At 35.0% G+C, this 27,174-nt stretch overlaps 1 protein-coding gene across 1 annotated transcript; it reads right to left on the minus strand.

Annotated features, from left to right (window-relative positions):
• Positions 1-12,617: 12,617 nt before the first annotated feature.
• Positions 12,618-22,863, minus strand: LOC114083709 (selection and upkeep of intraepithelial T-cells protein 1-like). Its single transcript, XM_071618596.1, has 3 exons — positions 22,788-22,863; positions 14,456-14,803; positions 12,618-12,946 (listed from the first exon to the last, which is right to left on the minus strand). Exons 1-3 carry the CDS (start codon positions 22,861-22,863, stop codon positions 12,618-12,620), a joined length of 753 nt encoding a protein of 250 aa, XP_071474697.1.
• Positions 22,864-27,174: the final 4,311 nt, after the last annotated feature.

Consider the following 27,174-nt stretch of genomic DNA (forward strand, 5'->3'; position numbering starts at 1 on the left):
CAGTGATCTGACCTCCAACCCTGCCCTCTTACTAGGAACTCTGGACAATGGGATTCCTGAGCACAACAGGATGCTCCTGACATTGCAACAGTAGAATAGCTACAAAAATATTTTTGGTCCTGTAACTTTTTAGTGCACAAAGAACATTAACTTCCTGATTATGAAACCCTATATAATAAATGTGCTGTGCTAACTGTGGGTCACTGCTTCTCCATCACAGATCAATGTATCACCTGATCCCAGCTTTCTCTTTAAATATTTATGTGTCTTTCTTAATTCCCCGTTGCCCCTTGCCAGTTTCTAGGGTTTGGCTGTGCAGGTCACAGCAGTTGGTCTCATTGAGTCAGTAGGTAAATGTGACTTAAGCTGAAGAGTATTGACTATAGGATCCATACTACTTCCCTTTATCATTAATCCATTCTTATAAATGCAAATGACTGGGCTGATTTTCTTGTTGGCAGAAACTAGTATAAGGAGTACAAATTTGTACTTTGCAAATACACTTATCCCCTGCATTTGTTTCATTTCAGTGGTGGACGGTATCTGAACATTAAGAATGTAATGAGGGAAATTTGTCTCCTGCCCAATATCCTGTGTGTGATCCTTTATGTCCCGCCATAGGAAATTACAAAGACTTTGCCTAGCAAGCCTCATGGAGAAAGCTGTTTTCCTACACCACATACTGCACACAGCCAGTGCCTTAAAGTGTCTGCAGGGAGTTGCAGGCAAGGAATCAATCCCCAGCTCTCAGGTAGTCATGCTCTTGGCATATGTGGTCCAGGAACTTTCTTTTAGAGGCCTCTTTATTGAGATCCTCAGCTAAGACAATTTTCAATCATCTCTGCTGAGTCTATTTTATAGAATATCTTGACTATAAAAATTCTTCTCTCTTCTGACTCAATACATTTCCATTCCTAATCCTTCCCTGTATACCCTCATTACTCCTCCTAATCCACAAAAGGGCAGGAGCCCTCTGTAGTGAGGCTTTCCTTCACATGCACCACATGTCTCAGGTGACATGTAGTATAATTTAGCCTTGCTAAAGTATTGTTCCAGGTGGGAAAAGGAACGGCACTGTGTTAGTCAACTTTTCATCCTTGTAGTCAAAATACCTAATAAGAACAACTTAGAGGAGGAATAGTTTATTTCAGGTTCATGATTTCAGGAATTCAGTCTATGGTCAGCCAACTCCATTGCTTCAGGTCCAACGTTAGGCCGAGCATCACGGTGGGAATCTGTGACAGAAGAAAGCTTCTTAGTTCATGGTAGCTGGGAAAGAGAGAGAGAGAGAGAGAGAGAGAGAGAGAGAGAGAGAGAGAGAGAGAGAATCTCTAGTGACAAAATATATTCCTCAATATATACACTTAGTAACCTGCCTCCCTCAGCCATGCCCATCTGCCTACAGTTGTCACCTAGCAGAACATTCAAATGATTAATCTGTCAAATCGATTAATCTATTGATAAAGTCTGAGCCCTAATAATTGCTGAAAAGCCCCACTTCTGAACCTTCTTGTATTGGAGACCATGCTCCCAACACCTGATCTTTTGGTGACATTCCAGATTCAAACCATAACAAGTGGAGAGCCAGTATTACTCTTCCTCTGACCTCTTTCTTATACTCCTGCAATAAGTGGATAAAGGCTTGACTGGGTTGTCATTTTGTCTTGTCTTAGTTGAACAACTCAACACCTGTCTGCTCTCAGTGGGTGGTCTAGATTAAGCCAAGAATCAAAAGATGAAAACAGTAGAGAGTTCTGTGTTCCAGTTTCTGAGCCTTTTTTACTTAAGCAAAAATAATTTCTTTGTATTGTGCATGGATTTGCATTTTGTTTGAGGGGAAAAGCTGAAGAGAATAAACACTATGTACATTTGGTTAATCATGTACATTTTTAAAAGTAGAACGCTTTAAGATTGTAGGTTATTGGTAGAACACAGAAATTAAATGTAAAAATTCCTTCCTGGGTCACTAGTTCTATCTTCCCTTCTATTTTTACAAGAATTGACTTGAGTAAGGGAATATTTCAAAGACATGTCCTTTATCAATATAGGTTCAGAAATGTTCCTGGTTCTGCCCCTTAGACACTCACATGTTTCTGAAAGAGAAAACTATGATGTTAAATGTTCAATTCTGCCTTTGAGATCATTTGAGAAGAAATCATGTGTGTTTTTTAAAGAGCTGTATATACAGAAGTTTCAGAGACTGTAGATAAAACAAAGCTCACCCTTCCACATGTACCAGGGAGAGTTGTTATAACTGTGTAATCACAGTTGTGACTGTTAGTAGATTTTGAGCCACTAACATTGGCACTAGTAGAAATCCCAGGAACCTCAAGAAAGCTACAATCTACAAATCCTTACATAGGACACAGTTCCTCATTCCTTCCTCCAATTATTAAGACAGAAGGAGCAGAAAGTTACCCTTCTGGAATCCAGCCATCAGTCAGAGTAACCATGCATTCTGAATTTCCCATTCCATTTACCTCTCATTTTGAAGTAAATAAGGGAAATGAGCATGGTGATGAAGACCATCAGCACCCAGAGGGCCACAATCATATCTTCTGCCCAGATGGCATCCAATGCAAATAGTGGATCTGAATCAGGAACTGGGAGACATGAAGGAATTAAGGAGCTGCCACTCAGAAAGGAGTGCTGTATTAAAGATTTATGATATATTTGTTTTTCAGATTACTATTATTCCATACTTTCTGAATTTGTGAGAATGGGAGAGAAGGAGGTTGGGTTACATGGACAATCCTGGACATGAGCAAGTTTGGGCTAAAGTTGGAGGAGGGCTGTGAGGTGGTGATATCCATTCTTCTATTCAATACCTTGGTGCTTGCTCTGGCTGGCCAGAGTCTGAAGGAAATATGGATATGTTATGCCTTTGTTGGCTTTATCTAGTGCTGAAGGTTCTGAAAAACTACAATTCCTAATAGTCATACTGTCATCTGGAGCAGAAATTTCCCTTAAAGTGTTTTTTTTCTTGGTAATTCTATAGTGAAAACAAAAGTCCACAGCTCATGATATTGGTTCCTGTGTCTTGTGATGGTAGCACCATTGCTAAAATTATGCCAATTAGAAATTGTATTACTGTGTAACAATGCCAATTAGAAATTACTTTCTGCCAGGCACAGTGGCACATGCCTATAATCCCAGCAGCTCAGGAAGCTGAGGTAGGAGGGTTGCAAGTTCAAAGCCAGCCTCAGCAATGGTGAGGCACTAAGCAACTCAGTGAGACCCTGTCTCTAAATAAAATATAAAATAGGGCTGGGGATGTGGCTCAGTGGTTGAGTGCCCTTGAGTTCAATCCCTGGTACTCCTCAAAAAAACAAAAAAAAGAAATTACTTTCCTATATAAACTATAGATAGCTAGTATCCCATTTATTAGTATAAAAGTTCCTAAGAAAAATAGAATAATAATGTGATCCAAAAGTTTCATGTCTGTGTATACACCCAAAGGAATTGAAAGCAGGGACTAGAAGAGATGTTGGTATACCCACATTTACAGTAGCATTTGGTGTAAGAGCTAAAACAGAAAGCAACCCAGCATCTCTCAGAGGATGCATGGATAAACATCTTATATCAATACAAAGGAATGTTGCTTAACCTTAAAAATGAAAAATATTTTGCAATATATTACAACATGAATAATCGTTGGGGACATTATGCTAAGTGAAATATGCCCATCAAAAAATGACAAATACTATATGATTGCACATATGTGAGGTACTTAAAATAGACAAAAACATAAAGAGAGAAAATAGAGTGATGGTTGCCAGGGGCTGGAGGTGAAGATAGTGAGTTATGGTTTGATGAATATAGAATTTAAATTTGGGAAGATAAGTTTTTTGGAGATGGATTGTGGTGATGGTTGCACAACAATATGAATGTACTTAATATCACTAAATGGTGGAGTTAAAAATGATTAAAATGGTAAATATTATGTTGTGTACACTTTACCATAATAAAAAATTATTGTTTCTGCTTTTCAAGGAACAATGTTATGAAAATGAAAAAGCGAGCCAGACAGGGAGAAAATATTTGTAAAATATATATTGACTAATTATATGAGTTTAGAACATTTTATCTTTCATTTTTTACAAGGCACCTATGACTATCTATACCTTATTATATCATTTGCATTTCTTTTCATAGAAAAAATAGTGTTGGGTAACAGCTATGCATCTACCTTCCCTGTGGTTGGCAGTTGTTGAGTTCTTGGAGCATCCTGCACATCTCCAGTAGGAGCCAGAGTGGGCAAAATTAATTTCTGTCCTTCAAATATAAGGAAATATGAGGGGGCTATTCTGTGATCACTTGCTGCTTCTGATCACCAGATGCATGGGTGGCCATCATTGTTACAATTTCCCCTCTTATTGCATGTATCTCTCTCTCCAATTGAGATAACATCCAGGGGACTTACCCCCACCACTGCTTTGTTTTTCTCTTTTCTTTCATTATCCACAGCTTTAATGCAACTCGTACAAAAATTCAGTGGCATTTGTTGCAGGAATAGAAAAGCCCATTCTAAAACTCATAGAGAATCTCAAGGAGCCCCAGATATCACCCCCCCTCAATTTTTTTTTTAAAAAGAAAAAAGCTGGAGGACTCTTCACCTGCTTTCAAAACCTACTACAAAGCTTACAGCACTTAAAACAGTGTGGACCTGGCATACAGACATGCATGTGGACCAATGGAATAGAATGCATCCTACGTCCTTACATATTAAAAAAAGTGATCTTGAACAAGGTGCCAATACCATTCAGTGGGGAAAGGACTCTCTTCAATAAATGGTGCTGAGAAATACTGACTATTCACATGTAAAAGACTGAGGTTGGGTCTTTATCTAATGCTGTATCCAAAGATTAACCCTAAATTGGTATATCATTATGTATAAAAAGCATAAATGTAAAATCTGATATTGTGTAACTCTTAGAGAAAAACAGGCCAAGGGCTTCTTGACATTGGACTTAGCAATAGGTTCTTGGATATTGTATCAAAGAAATCATACACAAACTGAACTGAGTGCATAAAACTTTTTAAAAATTGTGCATTAAAATGCATCATCACAGGCTGGAGTTGTAGCTCAGTGGTAGAGTACATGCCTAGCATGTGTGAGGCACCGGGTTCAATCCTCAGCACCACATATATAAATTAAATAAAGGTATTGTGACCATGTACAACTAAAAAAAATTAAATGCACCATTAATAGAATAAAAATATCAGCCTAAAGAATCAGAGAAAATATTTGTAAATCTTTTATTTGATAAAGATCAACATACAGAGCATATAGAGAACTCCTGAAAGTCAAAATGAAAAACAAACAATATTATTCAAAACTGGGAAAATGACTTGAACAACCATATCTTCATCTCACAAAAATAGAAGGGAGACCAACAGAATAGAGGGAGTGGATCAAGAGGGAGGCAGGAGGGTTGGGCATGGGGAATTACTAGGGAGTAAAATCCACTTAGTTATGCTATGTCTATGTATGAATACCACAATGAATCATATGTGTGTATACACACAAATATACATGCACTAATATATATGTGTTCCAATAATTAAAATAACAATAATAGTAATAGAGAAACTAGTAAAGTACAGCAAGAAGATGAGGGGTTGGGGGGGTAGGAAAAGTACTGGGGAATGAGATTGATCAAATTATGTCCTATGTATGTATGATTACAGCATGATGAATCCCATCATTATGTATAACTATGATGCACCAATAAAAATTCTCCAAAAAAAAAGACATACTAATGGTCAATAAGAACACAAGAAGATGTTTAACATCATAAACAATTAGGAAAATATAATTTGAAACTATAATGAGATACCATGTTACTTTTCTAGTTGGTTACCATATATGGAAAAAAAGACAGTGTTGGTGTTCACAGGAAGTAATAGGAATTCTTGTGTACTATCTGTAAGGATAAAAAAAAATGGTGAAGACACTGTGGAAAACAATATGACAGTGCCTTCAAAAATTAAAAAGAAAATTGGACCAAGTTCCATTTCTGTATTTATATCTAAAATAATTAAATTCAGGGTCTAGAAGAGGTAGACCTGTGTTCATAGCAGTGTTATGCAAAATAATGTGCCAGTGCACAATATGCACTTAGACTCTAGCCGTTTCAATAATTATAGTGTACATTTCTTCAATGAAAAACTGAAAATACTATAAAAGAAAGGGATGCTTAGTAGTAGCTGTCTTGTGTAAAATGAAATAATGTATTCTAGATTCAATTATTTGTCAGTATGTGTATTTTACAAATCTTTTATTCCACTCTATAGTGCCTTTTCTTTGTTGTAACAGTGTCCCTTGAAAAGTAGAAAATTTTATTTTTTAATCATAGTAAAATGTACATAACATGAACTTTACCATCTTTAACAATTTTTAACTCTACAGTTCAGTTATATCATGTGCTTTCATACTATTTTTAATATATTTTCCACTTTTCACTTTCATTTTATTTTTTAATTCGTTTTTTGTTCTTTTTAGTTATACATGACAGTAGAGTATAATCAGACATATTTATACAAACATGGAGTACATCTTATTCTAACTGGGATCCCTGTCTTGTGGTTGTACGTGATGTAGATTCACTGTGGTGTGTTCATATATGTACATAGGAAAGTTAAGTTCATATTGTTTTGCAGCTATCACCTCCATTCATCTCCAGAAATTTTTTTATATTCCAAATTGAAATTCTGTAATCATCTAACAATTCCCTATCTTCTACATCCAGCCCCTGCCAGCCACCACTCTATTTTTTGTCTGCTTGGTTTTGATTACTCCTAGTGCCTTATACAAGTGAAACCATATAGTATTTTTTTGTGGGTAGTTTATTTCATTTAGAATAATATCCTCAAAGTTCATTCATGCTTTAAGCTGAACATATTGTAAGATGCTGCAGAATTTCTACTTTCATCTCTTTTGGTTTAAGACCATTAGTGTCTTCATTTTATCAGAAAAAGTTAATGAAAAAAAAATCATCTGAAGAGTCCAGTCCTACTTTATGGTTTCTGCATTGTGGTTTTGTCTATGACGCTGACATATTATTAAAAAATTACTTTATCTTAATGATCATTACCTTGTACATACAATTTTCTTAGGGACCTCAAATATACTGTGGATGGCACATTTTAAATGCTCAGTTCAACTATCCCAAACTTTTGTAATTACTATTTTAATTTCACCTTCAATGAGAGCCAAAAAAGAAGGATCAATTTCAGGTGTCCACACACACCATGACATTAAGCAAAATTCTTATGTACTGATGGATAATTTTGAAAGAGGGTCCCTTTCTTTGCATCAATCTCTGAAAGATATCTATGACCTACAAACATTAAGATACAGTGAATCATTATCTCTAGGTTAAAGTATGGGAATAATTAGAGTAACTTATAAAGCAAAATGCTGATGGCTAGATTTAGGAGCAAAAATGAGACTATTAAATTGAAGAAATATTTTCTCTAGAAGCAGAAACATCAGTAATTTTTAATGTATCATTAATCCCATAAAATTCAGGAGGCTGGAATTCAAACTCTATGACATGTGGCCCAAGGGTCTATTGTTCCTATAGTTCACACAAGTATCCCTCCTCTTTCTTTGGCTAAGTGTCTTAAGAGCTACTGGGCATTTGGGGAAAAGAAATTTTCATCCTCTTGATCGTACATACCTCTTTGACGCTGATACAAACAGACACTGAGTATGACATCTACAACCACTGAAGAAATAATTATTACTGAACCCACTAACAGAGGAGAATTCCAGCTGCAGCATCTATCTGAAGAAAACGAAATGTTAATAATCACTGGTTACTGGTGGGAGGCACTTTGGATTTGGGGGAAAGCACAAAAGAAAACAACAGCTATATTTTGATGCCATCTCCAGTATTGATTAAGAACAGGACTAAGGATTAGGACTTAAATATCAGAAAGCTGTTGTTGACAGGTAAAAGGGATGGGACATGTGTTGGGCTGAGGCTAAACAGGCCTGGAGGAAAGAAACAAATCTTACTCTACCTAGCCCATCATTCAATGGGCCTCATTAGAGAGCAGGATATGGGGTTTTAAGGTCTTTAAATACAAGAATATCACAAGTGAAATGACCTTCAGATAACACATTATTTAAAATATTCTTTACTCAAATCATGGTAGTATCATTTGGCTGTCTCTTCATGGAGTTATTTCATACTATGAAGGCTTACTACTATGGGTTTGCCCATTCTTCTGCTAGAGGGTTAAATGATCAGTTCAACTTAGTGATTAAAATATAGGATATGAGTGTCCATATAGTTTATATTCAAACTTATTTCCTACCATTATCACCTTTGTGATTTTAGGTGCAACACCACTTTGAAATACATAATTTTCATCATATGCTAAAATGGGGATAGTAATAACATCTAGTTCAAAGTGCATTATAGAGGTCAAATTCCTTAATAATTATAAAGTTACTGGAATATGGCTTGTTAATAGTAAAAACTCAATAAAGTGTTAGCCTCTCATGGTTATAATTCCTACCACAGAATGAACTCTGCCACCTTGAAAATGATTCATTTCAAATGATTCAAGAACACCTTCTAGATAACGATGAATAAATGTTAGGAGTTAAAATTATGCCAGAAGGGAATAGTTGAATAACTGGAGGCAGTCTGATTTGTAAAGATCAATGTAGAAAGATCTTTTACTATAATCTCTAAAGAGTTATCTAGAACCACACATGTTGCCTTAGAAATCTCAATAAAGCACAAAATACTAGAAGGAAGTATGCAATAAAAAAAGGAAGTGCATTAAAAGGTGTAATGAAGGAGAGGAAAATTTTAAAAAAATCCTTGAAACTTGGATGCTGTCAATAAGCAGATAAGCTACAAAATAAAAATTTACTTTATTGAAACAGCAACTGGCAGGAGCTAAAGTTGTGGATTTGTGGCTTTCTGGTATGTGGGTTCTTCCCTAGCCCCATGGACATAGTAATGGAAAATGGCAGCCATTTGAATCAAATAACAGAGTTCAGGCCAGAAGAGCAGGTAGAAATGAAAAGGAGAGATCCATCAAGTTGGGATAAGTGCAGAAGAACTGAGACCCATATCCTCAGCTGACTATTTGGTTTGGGAGGAGATCCTAGGGGATCTTATCTGATTGTTAAAGACAGGGTACCAGAGTAGGTATGTGAGCTTGAGGCTTTTTAAATTGAGTCTGGAATTATTCTTCTCAAATACATCCAAAGACATAGTTTATGTAAAAATTTCTCTTCTAGTCATATGAACGAGCATATCATCTACTTTGGCCTACTGGCTTGTGCATATTGGGCATGACCTTGTCATTTTGTTTGGAAATCTGATGTCTTTCTTCCCAGAGGAAAGACTCCTAGCCCACGTAGAAATGACATCCTGTCCTGCAATGCTGTATGAGGAAATGAATCCAGGAGACTGCTCTTGAGCCACTCTAGAATTCTGCTATGCCATTTTGAATGTTTTGGTATGTTGTAAACCTTTATTGAGTTGGTGCTTTCCAATCCCGAATGGCTATTTATTGTGTATACTGAGTTTTATTGTGAATCCTTCAATTCCACTTCCCCCTATAGCATAATTTAGAATGAATGAAAACTTTTTCAGTGGTGAGTGATCTCTCTGAAGCCTTTTCATGGAAATATGCAGTTTGATACTCTATTTTCTGTCCCCGAGAAGGTCATTTCCAAGAGAGAAATATGTATTAATGGTGTTAGATGTTGTTAAAATCTTTCCAAGCTTGTTTGCCTATCTATTACCATAAAAAAGAGGTTTCGGCTTGTATAAGGTGCAAGAAGCTCAGGTTTCCAGATAAGTAACACTGTAAGCAGCTCAGCAACAAGACAAAAACATCTAGGACCGAGGAATTGGTGTAGGATATATATCTAACACCCAAGAGTTTAGAATGTCTCAGGTAGACAGACTTGGGAAGAAAGAGCAGCTTTAGCTCTTTCCCCTCTTCCACTTTGCATCTCTCATTCTTCAAACCTACTTACCTTGTTCCTGTTGGCAATAGAATACAACACTGGGAAATGCAATAGAGGATATCAGCACTGTCACAAGTGTAATTATAATTATTATCCAAATTTTCTTCTGTGAAAATAGTTCATCTGAAATGGAGAGTTACAAATCTTACCTCCTAGGAAACTTGGGGTGAAGGACCCACCCAATTAAAAATGATGATTCATCCAAAGCATAATCCAATTCAAGATCCCTTCTCCCTGGAATATTAAACCTAAGCCAGTTTGGAGAGGCATTTATTATTGGGTAGGTGAAAAGTAGGATTGGGTCTAGAATGAGGCTGAGTCAGGCTGACACATGTGAGTGAAACCCACTCTCTGTATTTCTTCCCATGCATTCTGTTTCATGAGCTCCTTGGGTAAAAGAGGTAGTGCTAAGTTCTTCCCCCTTAAACTCCCACCCAAGACTCAGATGCAGTTTTTCCAGGACTATAACAAGGTCACTCCCAACTCAAGCCTTCCTTCAGTCCTCTTGTCTAAACTATCAGAATATGTGCAGTTCTGAATTAGCCAATGTACTTTTTGGGTCTGGCATTATTCTTCTCAAATATATCCAAAGACATAGTCTATGTAAAATTTTCTCTTCTAGTCATATGGACAACATACTTTGGCCTACTGGCTTGTGCATATTGAGCGGATCAAGATACCCATGGTGTTGTAACTAATCCTATATCCAGATAGCCATCCTGTCCTCCTACCGCAACCCAGTGAGGTCAAAACAGACCTTTGTCTGCTCACAAGTCAGTCAGGGACAGAGTCCCAAGTAAGATTAAACTTATGATATTTTCTTTAACATAAGTTTTGACTCTTTCCATATGTTCTGATATTCATGAATGGAACATCAGATCTCCCTGAGATGTCTATATTTCCTGAAACTGAAAATTATTTCCCAAAGTTTGTGTTAATTATAATTCTTTTTAAAAATATAAGTTTGTAGAAAAGTACTTGTCTACTTTAAGCAAGTGCTAACTCAAAAAATATGTCTCATTATTTTCGGAAGTTGCAATTAAATGAAATATTTTCCCTTCTATATCTGCCATGAACTATAGGGACAGAGAGTAGATAGATCAATCTTTCTTTATTTTTATATAACAGTTTGTCCTTCTGTTTCTAACACAATATAATATGAAGCTTAGTTTTTGAATACCAAATGAGAAAATAAATGTAAAAGTGTTTGAATAAAGCAAATTGCTAAAACTGTTAGAAGAATTAATATTCTTATTATAATATACATGAGTTACAATATGCTTCTCAGCTTCTGGTTCCAACACTAATTTTATGAACTCATACAAACACTAATACATACATATATAACTAGTAGTTTACAAGATACTTTTTTGGTTTTATTTCAATCATTTAAGTATAAGTTATTGATTGTCTAAATACTATATGCCATACAATATCTGAAGCAGTTGGGGGAGTGTCTCAGTTAATAAAACCAACAAAAATTCCTACCTTTATGTTTCGAAGAGGAAAATAGATAAGAGAAAATAAAATAATTACGCTATGCTGTGGGTTAAAAAGTAATGATACTAAAAATAAAAAATTAAAGAAGTATGAGGAGATAGGAGACCCCAGGTGATAGGAAGCAGGTTACATTTTTTTTCAGGTCAGTTTGTGGAACAAGTTCTTATTAAGAAGATTAGAGTTTAGCATAGACTTTAAGGAGACAAGGAAGGTTAGTGAGATTTATTGCATTGTAGGAAGGGGGAACAACTAGAGCAAAGACCCCACAGCAGGAGTTCATCTGCACAGATGGGGGCAGCAACGAGTCTGTGTGACTCTAGAGTGGACAAAGGAGGACACCAGGAGCTGAGGTCAGATAGGTAATGGGAACACAGACAGTCACGCATGACGTTGTGGGGCATTTTACTCTGAATAAAATGGGGAACAATTGTAGGGTATTGAAAGAGGGTAGTGTTTTATGTCTCATGTTTGAGATGGGTCCTGCTGTCTGCATGTTGAGCTAAGCCATGTGAGTAAGAACAGAGGTGGGACTCTTTCAGATGCTACGGCACTGCATCGCTCAGTGGGGGATGGGGTCTGATTTGGAGGGCAGTGGTGAGGTGGTGAGAAGTGATGAGACACCAGGTATTTATTTTAGAGCTAGACATGGTGTTATTTCTTGACAGATACTATGTAGAATATGAGAAAAGAATTGGAGTCAAGGATAAGTTTAAAGATTTTGTTCTGAAAAATTGAAAATATGAAGTGTGATTGGGAAGGTAGTAAACTAAAACAAGAGTATAGTTTTTACTTGGCATGAGGTACCCACTGGACTATGTTGAGATGCTGAGATGGAGATGAGAACAGAGTGGAAAGAGGTCCGGCCTGAAGATAAAATTTAAGAAGCCATAATTAGATCAATGGTATTTAGAGCCAGGAGGCAGGATGAACTCATTAGAGAGTAAAGGCTGAAAACCTGGGAAATCCAATATCAAGAACACAGTAAAAACTAGTGAATGTAGGAAAGAGAAGAAGAAAGACAACAAGCAAAATGATGAATAAATCCAAGAGAAACCAATGCCTTGGAAACCAAGTGAAGAAAGCAAATGAATTTTTCTGTTTTGTTTATTCGTCATGTGACATTGGCTATCATTTGAAGAACAAATACACAGATCTCACCTGCTAAGACAATGCTTGTTCTTTCCTCTTGGCCAGTTAGAGGGTTTCTAAGGTAGCAAGCAACATTTCCAGAGTGGGCATCCCTGAGAAGAAGGGTCATCTTCATGTTGAACAATTTGTCTCTATCCTGTGAGTGAGATTTTGATGTAGGTAGGAGTATGTCTCCTCTGCTGTCTCTCCATTCCATTTGAGGCTGTGGGAACCAACCTCCTGAATGACATTCCATAATAAGACCTTTGGTATTAGGAGGATGCACAAAAATCTGTATGTCTGAGCTTGTAGCTGGTTGGATATGAAGGGGGAAAACAATATTTATAGGTAAAGGGAAGAGGAACATAGCAGAAAAACAAAATTCCAAAGGAAAACCAAACAAGCCAGGCAAAAGGGTTACACCATACAAAGAACATCTTGTTCTAAATAAGTTAGGGGAGAAAATGACTCTTTGTTTTATTTATTTATTCATTCATTCATTCAAAAATGTTTATTGGTTATTTACTAAATCTTAGAGGCTTAAATGGGTCCTTGGATTCCTAAAATGATTACATTATGATTATATAACTATTATAAGATTACAGACCTCATAGGTATATGGCTTAATATCTTTTATTCTATCTTCATCATGAGTCACTTTTGAGCCACCATAATCAATTATAAATAATTGATTACAGTATGAATCCAAGTTTGCAACTTAAACTGAAACTTTATGTGTTCATTATATATAACAGGTATTTATATATAATATGTCTTGCATAAACAGGTAATATACTGATGACATCAAAATACATATTCATTTAGAGAAAAAAAAAACTTTTGAAGAATTTCAAGGTATTGCCTGAGACATAAGACTTGACTAATGTGTGGACAAAGGAAGAATTAGTAGAGATTTAAAGTGTAACCCCAAAGCAGATCTGTCCAATAAGACTTTCTGCAATAAGAGAAATAGTCTATACCTCTGCTTATGATAGAGTAGCTATGTGCTACATGAGAATATTACCTGGAATGGATGGAGTCAGTGAGATTTTAGAACTGGACATGTAATTTTTATTTCTTTAATTTTGATAAATTTAAATATAAATTTAGATGATCACCTCATATTGGATAGCTCAAATCTAGACTGCAGAGTCAGGTGGTATATAATGCCCAATAAGTATGTTAAACATGAGTGGGCCAGAGTCCTACATTTGGATGCTCCCATATATGAAATTCTTCAGTTTACTCCATATCTCTTGCATTTCTCTGTCATTTGGAATAATTTAAAGGATGAGGAGCTTGACTTAAATACTATGAATTTGCATCCCATATAGATATAGCATATATATCTGAGGACATTGAAGATTGTAGATAAAGATTTTTTTTCAAATAGGTTTAAGAAAATTAACTTAGCACTAAATAGTCAGTGAATTGAGTCTAGGAGAAGTGACAATAAAATTACCATTAAGGAGACTTTTGTAAAGCTTCAGGTAGCTTGTAAAATTACATTTTACTAAAGTGCTACCAGAAATAACTGAAAACATAAACAAATCTTAAAAATGGAACTATTGGTCTTTTAGAAATCTACAATGTATGTGGACATAAAAAGAAGGTATTTGGTGATAGAGTTGTTGTCTTCACAGTTTTCACCCTTGATCATCTACTCTTTCCAATTAAAAAACTAAATGCATAAATTTGAACTTGCTAACCAAATTATGTAAAAAGGAAATAGTCTGAAACACTTGAGAGTTTTTCTGATGCTGAGCCACAGATGGGTTGAGAATCACAGATGCAGAGAAACTTCAGAGGGATCCACCTTACCTGTGACCTTCACTTCTGTGATGTCCTCTTCAGAGAAATCACCATCTCTGAAGAAGCAGTGGTACTGCCCATCGTCATCAACACTGACATTAAAGATCCTGAGGGTCACTTTACCTTCTCCAATGGCATCTTTGAGGAGTTCTGTCCGCTCCACATACCCAGAGGTAGTTTCTCCATACAGGTCTTTACCCCCCTTGTACAGGTAAATAGGTTGTGTGTAGCGGTTACGGAACCAGCGGATCTCCATGTGTTGTGCACTCTGCGGTGGAGACAACTGGCAGCTGAGCTCAACTTCTCCACCAAATGGAGCCAGGATTGGCCCCTTTATGCCTTTCACCATGAATTGTTCTGGGAAGGGAAACAATAACCAAAAGGTGAGAGCATGAGTTAGGACACACCTTCTACTCAAAATCATTATCATCTCTCTCTTTCTCTCTCTCTCTCTCTCTCTCTCTCTCTCTCTCTCTCTCTCTCTCACACACACACACACACACACACACACACATATCCTTTATTGAGAGTCAATTATTTTTTTCACCCTGAAGACATTTTAACTTAACCCTTGACTGGAGTAGAGTTCATGAAATTATTTACCTTAAAAAATATGAAAATATGGCTTCATTGCTGCTAAATGGTTTGTCTTTGTTAGGAAAAAGTTTAATAGTTGCTTCTTATTCCATTCTATTTGTTCATCCTTTGTAAACCTCTGTCTCAGACTGCTTTTAATATTTGCTGCACTTTAACTATAATGAATGTATCCTTTTTTCTAGATAATTTTCATAGGGCTTCTTGAATTGGAAGATTCTTATTTTTTTTCAATTCTAGAAATTTCTACTCATTGCATGTTTAATTTTATTTCTCTTATTCTCTATATTCTTTTATAATGTAACTGTCTTGGCTGTTCTAGGAATTACCAGGAAGATATCCTAAAGTACCACCACCTTCTCCTCCAAGATTCATTTTTTGTTTTCCCTTTTTGGTGCAACTTGGCTATAGTACATGTTCTTTCAGGCAAGAGACTCAGAAACTCTCAAGGCTGATATTAGTCCCTGACTGGAATAAGATGTGAGAATATGGGGCATTTTAGACTCTCTCATTTTCGTCTCTTGCACCACTCATTGAAGGGAGAATGAAAAGCAGTTGTTCTCACAGTACTCTCCAACTTCCCACATGATGGCCACCTTACCTCTCTCAATATCTTCTGTTATATCACCACTTAATCAAAATGGCCAAATCAATTTAGGTTTTTTTCACCCTTGGAGGCTTCACAGTCTCAAGTATCAGTGTGTGATTGATCAATTTATATTTAATACATTTATATTAAAAATTATTTTGTAAATGTGAAGGAATGCTACATTAGGTGATGATAGTTCGATCTCTAAATTATTGTATGCCTATATAACAAATCTTTGGGGATAGTTTCATATATTTGAGCATTGCTAGTGAAGTTAATCTTCTTTCCTTAAACAATTAAACTCTTATTTGGATCTCTAAAATACAGATTATTTTGTGTGTGTTTTAAATGCACGTGTTACAGACAAAATAATTGCAAAGAGTGATTATACATTGGCTGCCATGTTTACCTTCACATCTACTTCAAAATAATAATGATGAGGGGTTAAATCATTTCATTGTTATTCTCTACTAGTTTTTATATATAACTAGACAAATAATTTGTTACATTTTCATCTTTATTTTTTTTATTTGTTGCTTTTAGATATACATGACAGTAAGGCGTATTTTGATATATTATACATACATGGAGCACAACACATTCCAATTAGGATTCCATTCTTGTGATCATACACAATATGGACTTACACTAGTTGTGTATACATTGATGAGAAAAGGACAGTTATGTTCAATTCATTCTCCTGTCTTTTCTATTCCCTTCACCCTCCCTTCCTTTCATTCCACTTTGATTAATCCAATGAACTTCTATTCTTTCCCTCCCTACCTTCCCTTATTGTAGGTTAACATCCACATATTTATTTTTATTTTTGCTTTTTAGATACACATGATAGTAGAGTGTATTTTGACATATAAGTTCTTTTTTTTTAAGACTGGGGATTGAACCTGGGTGCTTTCTGCCACCAAACTACATCCCTAGTCCTTTTAATTTTTTTATTTTGAGACAGGATCTCACTAAATTTCTCAAGCTGGGCTTGAACTTGCTATCTTCTTGCTTCAGCCTCTTAAATTGCTGGGATTACAAGTGTGTGCCACTGTGACCAGATACATACATATATGTGTGCACATGCATGTGTATGTGTTAGAATAAGAATAAAAAAATATATGAGTATATTCTTATATAAGTGTATATATACATATATATTCTTAAAGTTGTATAATACTTAATTTTATAATTTTTCAGGTTATAACAATCTCACAGGCAACAGAGAAAGGAAGAAAATACTCAAATTCAAAATAGAAAATATTAGAGCTTTTCCTATTAAAATCAACAATGCAGAAAGGATAACTCAGTGTAAGAATTTGAGGCTGCCAAAATAAAATTCTTTGAACTATTTCAAAAAGAAAACATGTATATAAACTTCTTTTTATCTATTTTTAAATTGGTGCATGTTAATTACACAGATTGATGAGTTTCATTGTGGCATATGGTACATGCATGTAACATAATTTGATCAAGTTCACTCCCCAATAACTCCTCTTAATTTCCCCTCTTCCATCACCCTTATTTCCTTCCTATACTCTATCAGTCTTCCTTCTACTTTAATATTTTTTCCTCCCCCTTTTTGTTCTCACTAACTTCCACATATGAGAGATAACACCTGGTACTCCATTTTCAGTTTGGCTTATTTTGCTTAACATGATGTTCTCCAGTTCCATACATTTTCCAGCAAATGATTTCACTTAGTTCTTCTTTATGGTTGATAAAACTTTGTGTGTATGTATGTATGTGTACGCATATGTGTGTACGTGTAAGTGTGTATCACATTTTCTTTATCCATTATTCTGTTGAAAGACATCAAGTCTGATTGTTTGACTTTCGTGAATTGTGCTGTGATAAACATGGGTATTCATGTGTCCTTAAGTATGCAAACTTTCATTCATTGGATAAATACCAATGGTGGTATAGCTGAATCATATGGTAATTTTTTTTAAATTTTTTATTGTTGGTTGTTCAAAACATTACATAGTTCTTGATATATCATATTTTTTGAGAAACCACCATACTGATTTCCATAGTGGCTATACTAATTTATATTCCCACCAAAAATGGACAAGATTTCCTTTTCCCCTGCATCCTTATTGGTCTTTATTATTATTTGCATTCTTGATGGTTGGCATTCTAACTAGAGTGAATCTCAGTGTTTTGATTTGCATTTTCCTGATGGCCAAAGATGTTGAACATTTTCCATGTAATTATTGACCATTTGTACTTCTTTTGAGACGTTTCAGTTCAGTTAATTTGCCCACTTATTGATTTGGTTATTTGTATTGTGATGCCTTCAGCTCTACTCTTTTTGATCAGGATTGCTTTGGCTATTCTGGGTGTTTTGTCTTTTAAAAATTTTGTAATTGCTTTTCCTAGTTCTATGAAGAATATCATTGGTATTTTTATGGGTATTGCTCTATAGATCAACTCTTGGTAATATGTCCATTTTAACAATAATTATTCTCCCTATCCATGAATATATGGGAGGTTTCTCATATTCTGATATCTGCTTCAATTTCTGCATTTCAAAATTTTCTTTATAGAGGTTTTTCACCTCCTTTGGTAGGTTTAGTCTTAGGTATTTTTTAATCTATTATAGATGTAATTATTTTTTAATTTCTTTCTTAAAAGATTCATTATTGGTATATAGAAAAACTATTTGTTGTTATACATCAATTCAGTATTCTGCTTCTTTTCTGAATTTATTTATCAGAGTTAAGTGTCATTTGAACCAATGTTTAGGGTCTTCTAAGTATATGATTGCTGCTGCCAATAGGGGTAATTTGACTTCTTCCTTTCCTATTATATCCCTTTATTTCTTTCCCTTGCCTAATTGCTATGGCTCAAATTTCAAGGACTATAGTGAAGAAGAGCCTTGATGTCTTCAAAAACAGCAGCTATCCTTATCTCAATCCTGAATTTGAAAAAAAAATGCTGTTTTTCTCCATTCAGTATGATGCTGAGTTTGGTTTTGTCATATATAGCCTTTATTATGTTGAAGGATTTTCCTTCTATACCTACTTTCTTCATGGACTTTATCATGAAGGAATGTTCAATTTCATCAAATGCTTTTTCTGCATCTATTGAAATGATTATGTTTTCTTTCCTTGATTCTATGTATGTTCTATACTACATTTATTGATTTGTATACATTGAACCATCCTTGCACTTCTGGAATAAAACCAATTTGATCATGTAATATGTGTTTTTTAATAATGGTTGAATTTGGTTTGCAAGTATTTCTTTCTTTCAGTTAGTTTGGCTAAGTTTTTACCAATTTGTTTATTTTCCCCCCCCAAAAGACCCAACTATTTATTTCATTGATCATTTGTGTTTTTTAAATCTTTTTTTAAACAGAGAGAGAGAGAGAGAGAGAGAGAGAGAGAGAGAGAGAGAGAGAGAATTTTTTGATATTTATTTTTTGATTTCGGCAGACACTACATCTTTGTTTGTATGTGGTGCTGAGGATCGAACCTGGGCCACACGCATGCCAGGCAAGCGCGCTACCACTTGAGCCACATCCCCAGCCCCAATCATTTGTATTTTTATTTTACTTTTTATTTCATTAAGTTTAGCTCTGATGTTTATGATTTATTTCATATTTCTAGTTTTGGTATTGTGTTGTTCTTGTTTTTATAAGTCATTGAAATGTATCATTAGTTTGTTTTTTTTGAGATCTCTCTGATTTTTTTAAAGGTAGGCACTAATATATATAAACCTCCCTCTTAGAACTGCCTTTGCTGTATCCCATAAATTCTGATATGTTTTATTAATATTTCGGATTCCAAGAATTTTTAAACCCATCTCCACAGTTTCTTCAGTGATCCACTTATCATTCAAAAGAAACTCTTTCTTACATTTGTATAATTTCTGTGTTTTTTCATTGTTGATTTTTAATTTCATTTCATTCTGATCTGAAAAGATGCAAGAGATCATTTAAAATAGATAAGGTTTGCTTTTTGGCTTAATACATGATCACTTTTGGAGAAAGTTCCATGAGTTTCTGAAAAGAATGTGTATTAAGCTTTTTTTGGATGAAATATTTTGTAGATTCTTGTTAAATTTATTTGGGCTATATTAGAGTTTAAATCTGATGTGTCTTTCTTGATTTTGTGCCAGAATGACTTGTTAGTGAGAATGGGGTAGTGAAGTACTCCACTATTATTGTATTGGGACCTGTCAGTCCCTTTGTATCAATGTTTGCTCTATGAAATTAAGTGCAGTGACATTTGGGGAATAAATAATTATATTTTTGTTAGATTGTTTCCTTTACCAATTGTTTCCTTTATCAAATGTTTTGACATTGTTTGTCTGTTCTATTTTTTGGCATGAAGTCTGCTTTGTCTGTATATGGGATTAGCTAATCCTGCTTAGTTTTGGAGTCCATTTGCATGGGATATCATTTTGCATCCTTTCACTTTTCAGTCTCTGAACATCTTTGCCTATGAGATGTGTTTCTTGGTACAACATACTGTTGGGTCTTGCTTTTCAATCAAGTATTCTATTCTATATCTTTTAATTGGAGAATTAAGACCATTTGAACTCATAAAAAATTAAGACCATTTGAACTTGTTCTTATAGGGGTATGTACTACCATCTGTCATTTTGTTTCATTTTTCATATTTGAATCATGACTAATTCTCATTTGCTTATCTATTTTTTCTAATGAATTTATTCTTTTCCCTGATCTCTTGGTTATTTTTATTTTCCTGTTCTGTGTGTATCTTCTCCCTTAGATCATTCCTTGGAACTTTGATCATTGTTTTTCAATATTGTTTAGTTGTCACTGGATCTGTATTTTATTTATTTATAGGTGGTGCTGTAACTTGATGCCGGTGCCTCACACATGCTAAGCAAGCATTCTGCCACTGAGTTGCAACCTCAGCCCAGAACTTTGATCATTTTGACAATCAACTTTTTGAAATTTTTCCTGACATTTCTTCTACTTCATTGTCTATGGGTTAAACTATTGGAAAGTTATAAAATTTTGGAGACATGTTTCCATATTTCTGTTTTGATATTTGAATATCCGCTGGGCTAGATATATCTTCTACTCTTATGTCAGAGAATTTTTTAGTGAATTACTTTGTGTTTACCATGTGCCCTAGACTGTGGGTAAATCTCAGCATAAAAGCAACTTCTCAACATATTCAACTACTGTGATCAATTCCTAACCCTTCTTTGAGAAGACATAATAATCTTGAGTAAGTGACCATTTGAGAGTAAACCATATGCTAATAATCCATAAAAACTTATAGAAAATGATCTTTGTAGTTCCACTCATCCAAAAGTGAAAATGGGAATAATACTATACTAGGTTGTAAAGTTGGATATTGAAGAAAGTAAAATTAATATTTAACTTTGCCGAGTAGCTGATCTCTCAATGCTTTTACTCCAGAATGGAGGAGCGGGCATTTGTATAGCCTGCTTTTGATCCACCATCTTGATCTTTCAATCTCTGGAAATTTTTTAAATAAGAGCACTATTTTTAAATAACTACTGGGTATGGAATATATCTACAAAATATTAAAGTTTATTGCATAAATATAATCATCTTTTTGAAATCTGAAATTAGTTCATGAAGATATCTCAATGGAACAGAGTTTAGAAATTCAGACACACTGGAAATTTGGTTTATGACAAAGATGACTTCTGGAATCAGTGGAGAAAGTTGAGTTAATCAGTGGAAAGGACAACTGATTAATTATTTTTGGACAAAAATAATGTTGGATCTCTCTCAAGCCTTGCATAAAAAGAGAAAATGTTAATAATAAGTGAAACTGTGTGTTTGTGGAAGGGAGGCAGATGGCAATAAGGGAGTGGGATTATATGGGAACTCCATACACTTCCTGCATAATTTTTTCATGAACCTGAAACTGATTTAGAAAAAAATAGCTAAAAATTAAAAATAAAAATTAAGTGAGTTAAAAATAAAAAGTCAATTAGGAAAAAATGGAGGACAAAATAAATAACAACTTTGGCAGGCAATTTTGCAATCAATGAAATAAAATTAAAATTCAAAATAAAATAAATTTTATATATCCAAAATATGATTTAAAAATCTAATAAATTATAAACTTGTCATAAACATAGGGAACAGATTAAACAGATTAAAAATCAAATCAAAGGTTAGTATTTTCTTTGTTGCTTTTTATGAATGCCTAACAATGAAGAGGAAATAAGAAGTTAGAAAATAAACAGGAAGTTCAGAGAATAAGAAAATACAAAATTTTTGGAAAGATACTCAACCATACTCATTAATAAGAAACTAGAAAGTAATCAGTGTAAAATCCTATTTTTCAGCAATAAGTTTGGAAAAGATAAAAAAAAAAAAACTTTGATACCTGTAACATCTACCTGACAAACTCACATATGCTATTTGGCAGAAGTTATTGACAACTACTTCAGAATAACATTTTCAATATAACAGTAAAATAGTGCATAAACTATGGTCAGCAGTTCTACTGGAAATACTTTGTATGTTCACACTCACAGTTATGCTTAAAACAGGTACAATGATATTTGTGGAATTTTTTATTTTAATTAACAAAAGACTGAATCCCACCTAATGTTGTATCAGTAAGATGTTTTTCATCTAACGTGCAGCTTTTACTAGAAATATCTATACTTTTATGTCATTTGTTGTCTTAGAATTTTATGGATCTCTAAATACCTGTATTAAACAAATACCTTGTTTAGATTCCTTGACAAATGCAGATTCCCATCCTCTATCAAGATCCCTCTAGTCTGTTTCATCTTTCCTTATCTTATTCTACACTGTTCTGAAAACACACAGGGATTCCAAGATGGATCCACTCCTTGCACCACTTCCTCTCTGCAAAAGTAATACATAAATCATGTCTCCTCAACATGAAAGGTTCTCAAGGGCAAGTTTTAATTTATCTTTATTTGTTTTTCCTTCCTGGAACCTAGTACAAATCTGAGTAAAGAAAACTTGCTCATTAGGAATGATTAATTCTTCCTAAATATAAGCTGTATCCTATGGTGCTCATCTTCATATCATTACTACATATTAAACCTTAGAAGCAATTGTCAAAAAGTAAATTAAAAACTTATTTTTTGAGTTCACCCTTGCTTTTCCTGGCAAACTTCATTTTTCTTATGTTTGTAAGGACAAGTGAGAGATCATACCTGAACTTGGAGTAACCATCTGAAGGAGGTACAGGACAACAAAGAGTCTGCAGAAAAGTACCCTTGTAGTTTTCATTGCACCTGTGATAAGGAATGAGGAAAGTTCATAAACAGTGATAACAGGAGTAAGAAGTTGCAGAATTCAAACACCTCCACATCTTTTCATAGTAATTAACTCTCAAGTAAACTTGCCAGGTAAAATGTAGGACATCCAGTTAGATTTTAATTTCAGATAAACAATAAGCAAGTTTTAGTATAAGCATTTCCTTTGTAGTATTTAGTGTCCTCAAATTTTGATTTGCTAACTCTGGCAACCCAACCCTTAAGAATATGCAATATAATGAGTAGGCCCAGACTGACCTGTCTTTCCCACTCAAGGGCGAGTTCTTCCCAAGCTAGATGTCATTTGTCTTCTGGTTTTGTAGACTTCATTGAATGACCGGCTTTTTCAAAGTGACAGACCTAGAGAACAGAACCTTATCTCCTAAGTCTCTGTACTGCAAACATCTGTCACATATAATTACATTTACTTAAACAGAAAACTTTACAGACAGAGATTTAGGCTTATTATTAGGGGAGAACCGAGTGGCCATTTCAGAAAGGAATATTGGCTGTTCATTCATATGATAGTTTGATTTTTGACTCAGCAGATAAATGTGATAGTTATCAATGGGTACCTCAAAAAAAAAAAAAAAAAAAAAAAACAACAACCCAGCTTCCTAGGTGCTAGTGTTACAGACAAGAGGAAAAAAATAGCTGATGGCAACAATGATGTGCAAATACCACCCTGTGTACACGGGCAGTTCTAGCAACCTGGGAGAGCACTTCCCTCTCCAGTACATAAATATAATAACAGGGAGAAGGTCCACAGAGGCTTTACTAGTGAGGAGGTGCAAACTTGTGAAGAGAGAGGGGCTTTCTCATGAAGCATGAGGCAACAAGGACCTACATCAGATTCAATATGAGGAATCCTTGCTGAGCAAGAGGACTTGAGCAAAACCTAGTAAGAATGATGAGTGAGGCAGAGAGCAAATTACGAAGGCTCCACATGCCAGGTTAATGAATGTAAGTTTTATCCTCTATGCAAGGGAATTGTAACAGTCTAAGCAGTCACGTGCATAGGGGTTAAAAGCAGGGTCTTAGAAAAGGACCAACCAAGTCTGCCCTTGTCATTTAACTGTATGAGTTTAGAAAAATTACTAAAATTTTGTGTTTCCATTTTTCAGCTAAATACAGGGGATGAAAATTAATTTCTTTCTCATTGTATTTATTGTTGGAATTAATGGAGTATAATATCTAAAGTAACCAGAATAATACCTGACACTACTATACTATAAAGTGTAAGTACTGTAACGAACTCAAGGACTGTAAGTATTAATTTTCTTACCACTTTTAATATTGTTGAAATATTTAAGAGAGATGAAAAGTGAGAGCCTTGGAATCAGACTCACACCCTGGCTTTACTACTTAACAGTTACCTCGAGTTATTTGTGTAATTTCTGTACCTCTGTTTACTATCCAGAAAAATACATAAGAGTATATATTTCACATACCTAAATTAATTAAATATAAGTGTTTAAGTTTTTATAAAGTTTTGGAGCAAAAACTGCTTAAAAATATGATTTTTAGCTATTGATAAAGAATTTATAGTCATGGCACAGTATATAGAGATTTACATATTTGAAGTGTGATTCTGAAGGCTGAGGAAGGAATGGAGGCAATAACATCACATGGCAAACAGATGAGTGTTTCAACCCAAACAGGTATTGCTGGGGAAGGAACGAAATATCACCACATAAAAGAGAGAATAACTGTACAACTCCTGGATTAAATTAGTCTCTGAATTGAGGGAATAGCAGAGATGTATTTTCACATGACTTCTGAGCTTCTTGGATGTGTAACTGGGTGGCTAAATTATGTCACTAGTCATGATAAGACCCTTGGGAAGAAAAGCAATTAAATTTTGAACAGGTCAACTTTTAGATTTCTATGCAATTATTTTTAATTTACCTATTTAGGGTAAATTTAATATTTACCCTAGTAAATTATGAACACATATTATTCTCTGCTACAATTGTTAAGGTACATGACTTTGCTATAGATTTTCAGGATTTTTAATATAGGAATTATAACTTCTCTTCAAAATATGTTGCAGAATCCTGTAGTGTGTCCAGCATATATTAGATGTGCTGGCTGTCTCCTATTTGCTTCCCCAGATACAATCTCCATTTTCTCCACCTTTCTCTGTTTCTCACAAAATGAAACATCCTTAGTTTCATTTTGTGAGAATTGAATAGCAATTGGCTCTCTTTTCAGTGGCTTCTGGTGAAATAATAAGCAGATTACAGGAATGAAAGAGGATGACTTTGGAATATTTGCTCTCTCAGACTTTTCAGCTGGGTTGCTGTGTGAGCTGTTTGTCCAATCATTAAGCAAGCAAACAAACAAAACCAAACATTGAACAAACAAAAAACATACCCTGTAGCCCTCTTTGCCTATAAGTTTTGGTTACTGCTTCCTGCCTTTACTTCCTCAGGTGTATGGGTGATCACAATCTCTTTATCTTAGCTCCAGGGTCCTTCTTTGCTCCTCCAAACTGCTCTACATCTTATTTGCACATTTATAAATAAGCTTTTTAATTAATATTCCTTGAACTTGAGCATGTCTTTCATTTCTTGCTGAAATCCTGGCTGGTAACAGGAATTTGTGTTGAATGTAGTTCTCAGAAAAAGATTCCCAACATGTGTTTCTGAAATTGGGTTTCTCATGCACTGGGGGAAGGCACAGTTGACCCTACTAAAAGGAATGGAAAAAGAAATCTATAGCATGCCACAGCACCAGATTTATTCAAATTATGAATATTGGTGGTATAGGATCAAGTGCAGGTGGTGAAGAAGGCACAAGGAAGGAAAGGAAATAGTGTGGTTGGTATGATCAAAAAGTAACTATAAAGACTACAAAGTTCTCTACCTTCTTATGACTGTCCTAGAAGACTGACCTGATGAAAAGGAAAAATTAAAAGCAATGAATCCACAGTTGAGAACCAGGAGGTCTCCATCCTAACTCTGGAAAAGCTCATTTTTTCCCTAATTATAAGAGATGGAAATGAGAATTGAATCCAAGGTCTAATTTTAAGGGTTTCAGAATTGGAGCAATAATTAAATGCTACATTTATAAAGATTCTTAAGCTAATTTAAAGACACTCTAAGGCAGCCTAAAATGCTGAGACATGGGGCAAGGGGATTTGGGAACAGAGGGACAGGGCCATGCATAGGATTAACAATATGGATGTCCTTGCTTTTAGGATTATTTAGCTATCACCCCTGAATGTTCAGCTTATTATTTCAGGAGACTCGTGGCTAGCTGGTGGCATCCATCAAAGAGGAAACATTAATTAATACTCAAGGGATGGATACTGACTCTACCTTATAGGATTGAAGTTTCCCCATTGGATGTGAGATCCCAGCTGGTCGCACTTCATCATGCACAGATATTCATACACATAAAAATGTCTTTTCATTCCCTTTGTTTTTTTTGGTAAATCACATGCAACATTGTCTCTGACCAGGAAATTCATTTTATAGCAAAGGAAGTGCATCAATGTGCTCAGGGGCATGGGATTCACCAGGCTTACCATGTGCCCATGACCTAGATATAACTGATTTGATAGAACCTGAGGAAGGCTGAGGTGTAACACTAGCCCTAGAACATGTGGGATTTGTTTAAACTAGTGGATAACTGATTGTGACTTCATTCTATAGCAGAATGCAAGGTCCTGGAAACCAAGGAGTAGATATGGAAGGTGATCCTCTCATTATGTGACCTTATAACCTACTTAAAAAATGTTTACTTCCCTTCTTATAGTCTTCAATGCAGTGTGTTTGGAGGTCCCATAATCTCACAGAGGAAGGTTTTCACTATATGACACAATTATGAATGAGATGAATTAGAAGCTGAGACTTTCCCCTAACCACCTGGAGCTTCTCACACCATTTAACCAAGAATCAGAAAAGTACATCACTGCACGACTGGAGAGACTGATCCAGGGGTCACAGAGGTGACTTGACCAATATTCCTGGTCCATAGAGACCTGAAGTTACCCAATGAGAGTAGGGATTCAAGGGCTCAGATCCACAGTGGATAGAGCTCTGAAGGACCTCATCTAGCTAAGGTGCTGACTGAAGGCAAGTATTATACAGAGCAAGCAATGGAGGAAGGTACTACAACTTCCATGTTTATATTTTTGCAACCAGTTGAGTTAGTAATAACTACATTTTCCCAGCACCACAAAAAATAATAACAACTATATTCTGTATTTTTTCATCATAAATTTTTGCCTGTTTTTCTTCCAAGTTACTTTACATGAGTGACACTGCTGATGACAGAC

The sequence above is a fragment of the Marmota flaviventris genome, chromosome 10 (genome assembly GCF_047511675.1).
Source record: "Marmota flaviventris isolate mMarFla1 chromosome 10, mMarFla1.hap1, whole genome shotgun sequence".
In the NCBI taxonomy this organism is placed as follows: domain Eukaryota; kingdom Metazoa; phylum Chordata; class Mammalia; order Rodentia; family Sciuridae; genus Marmota; species Marmota flaviventris.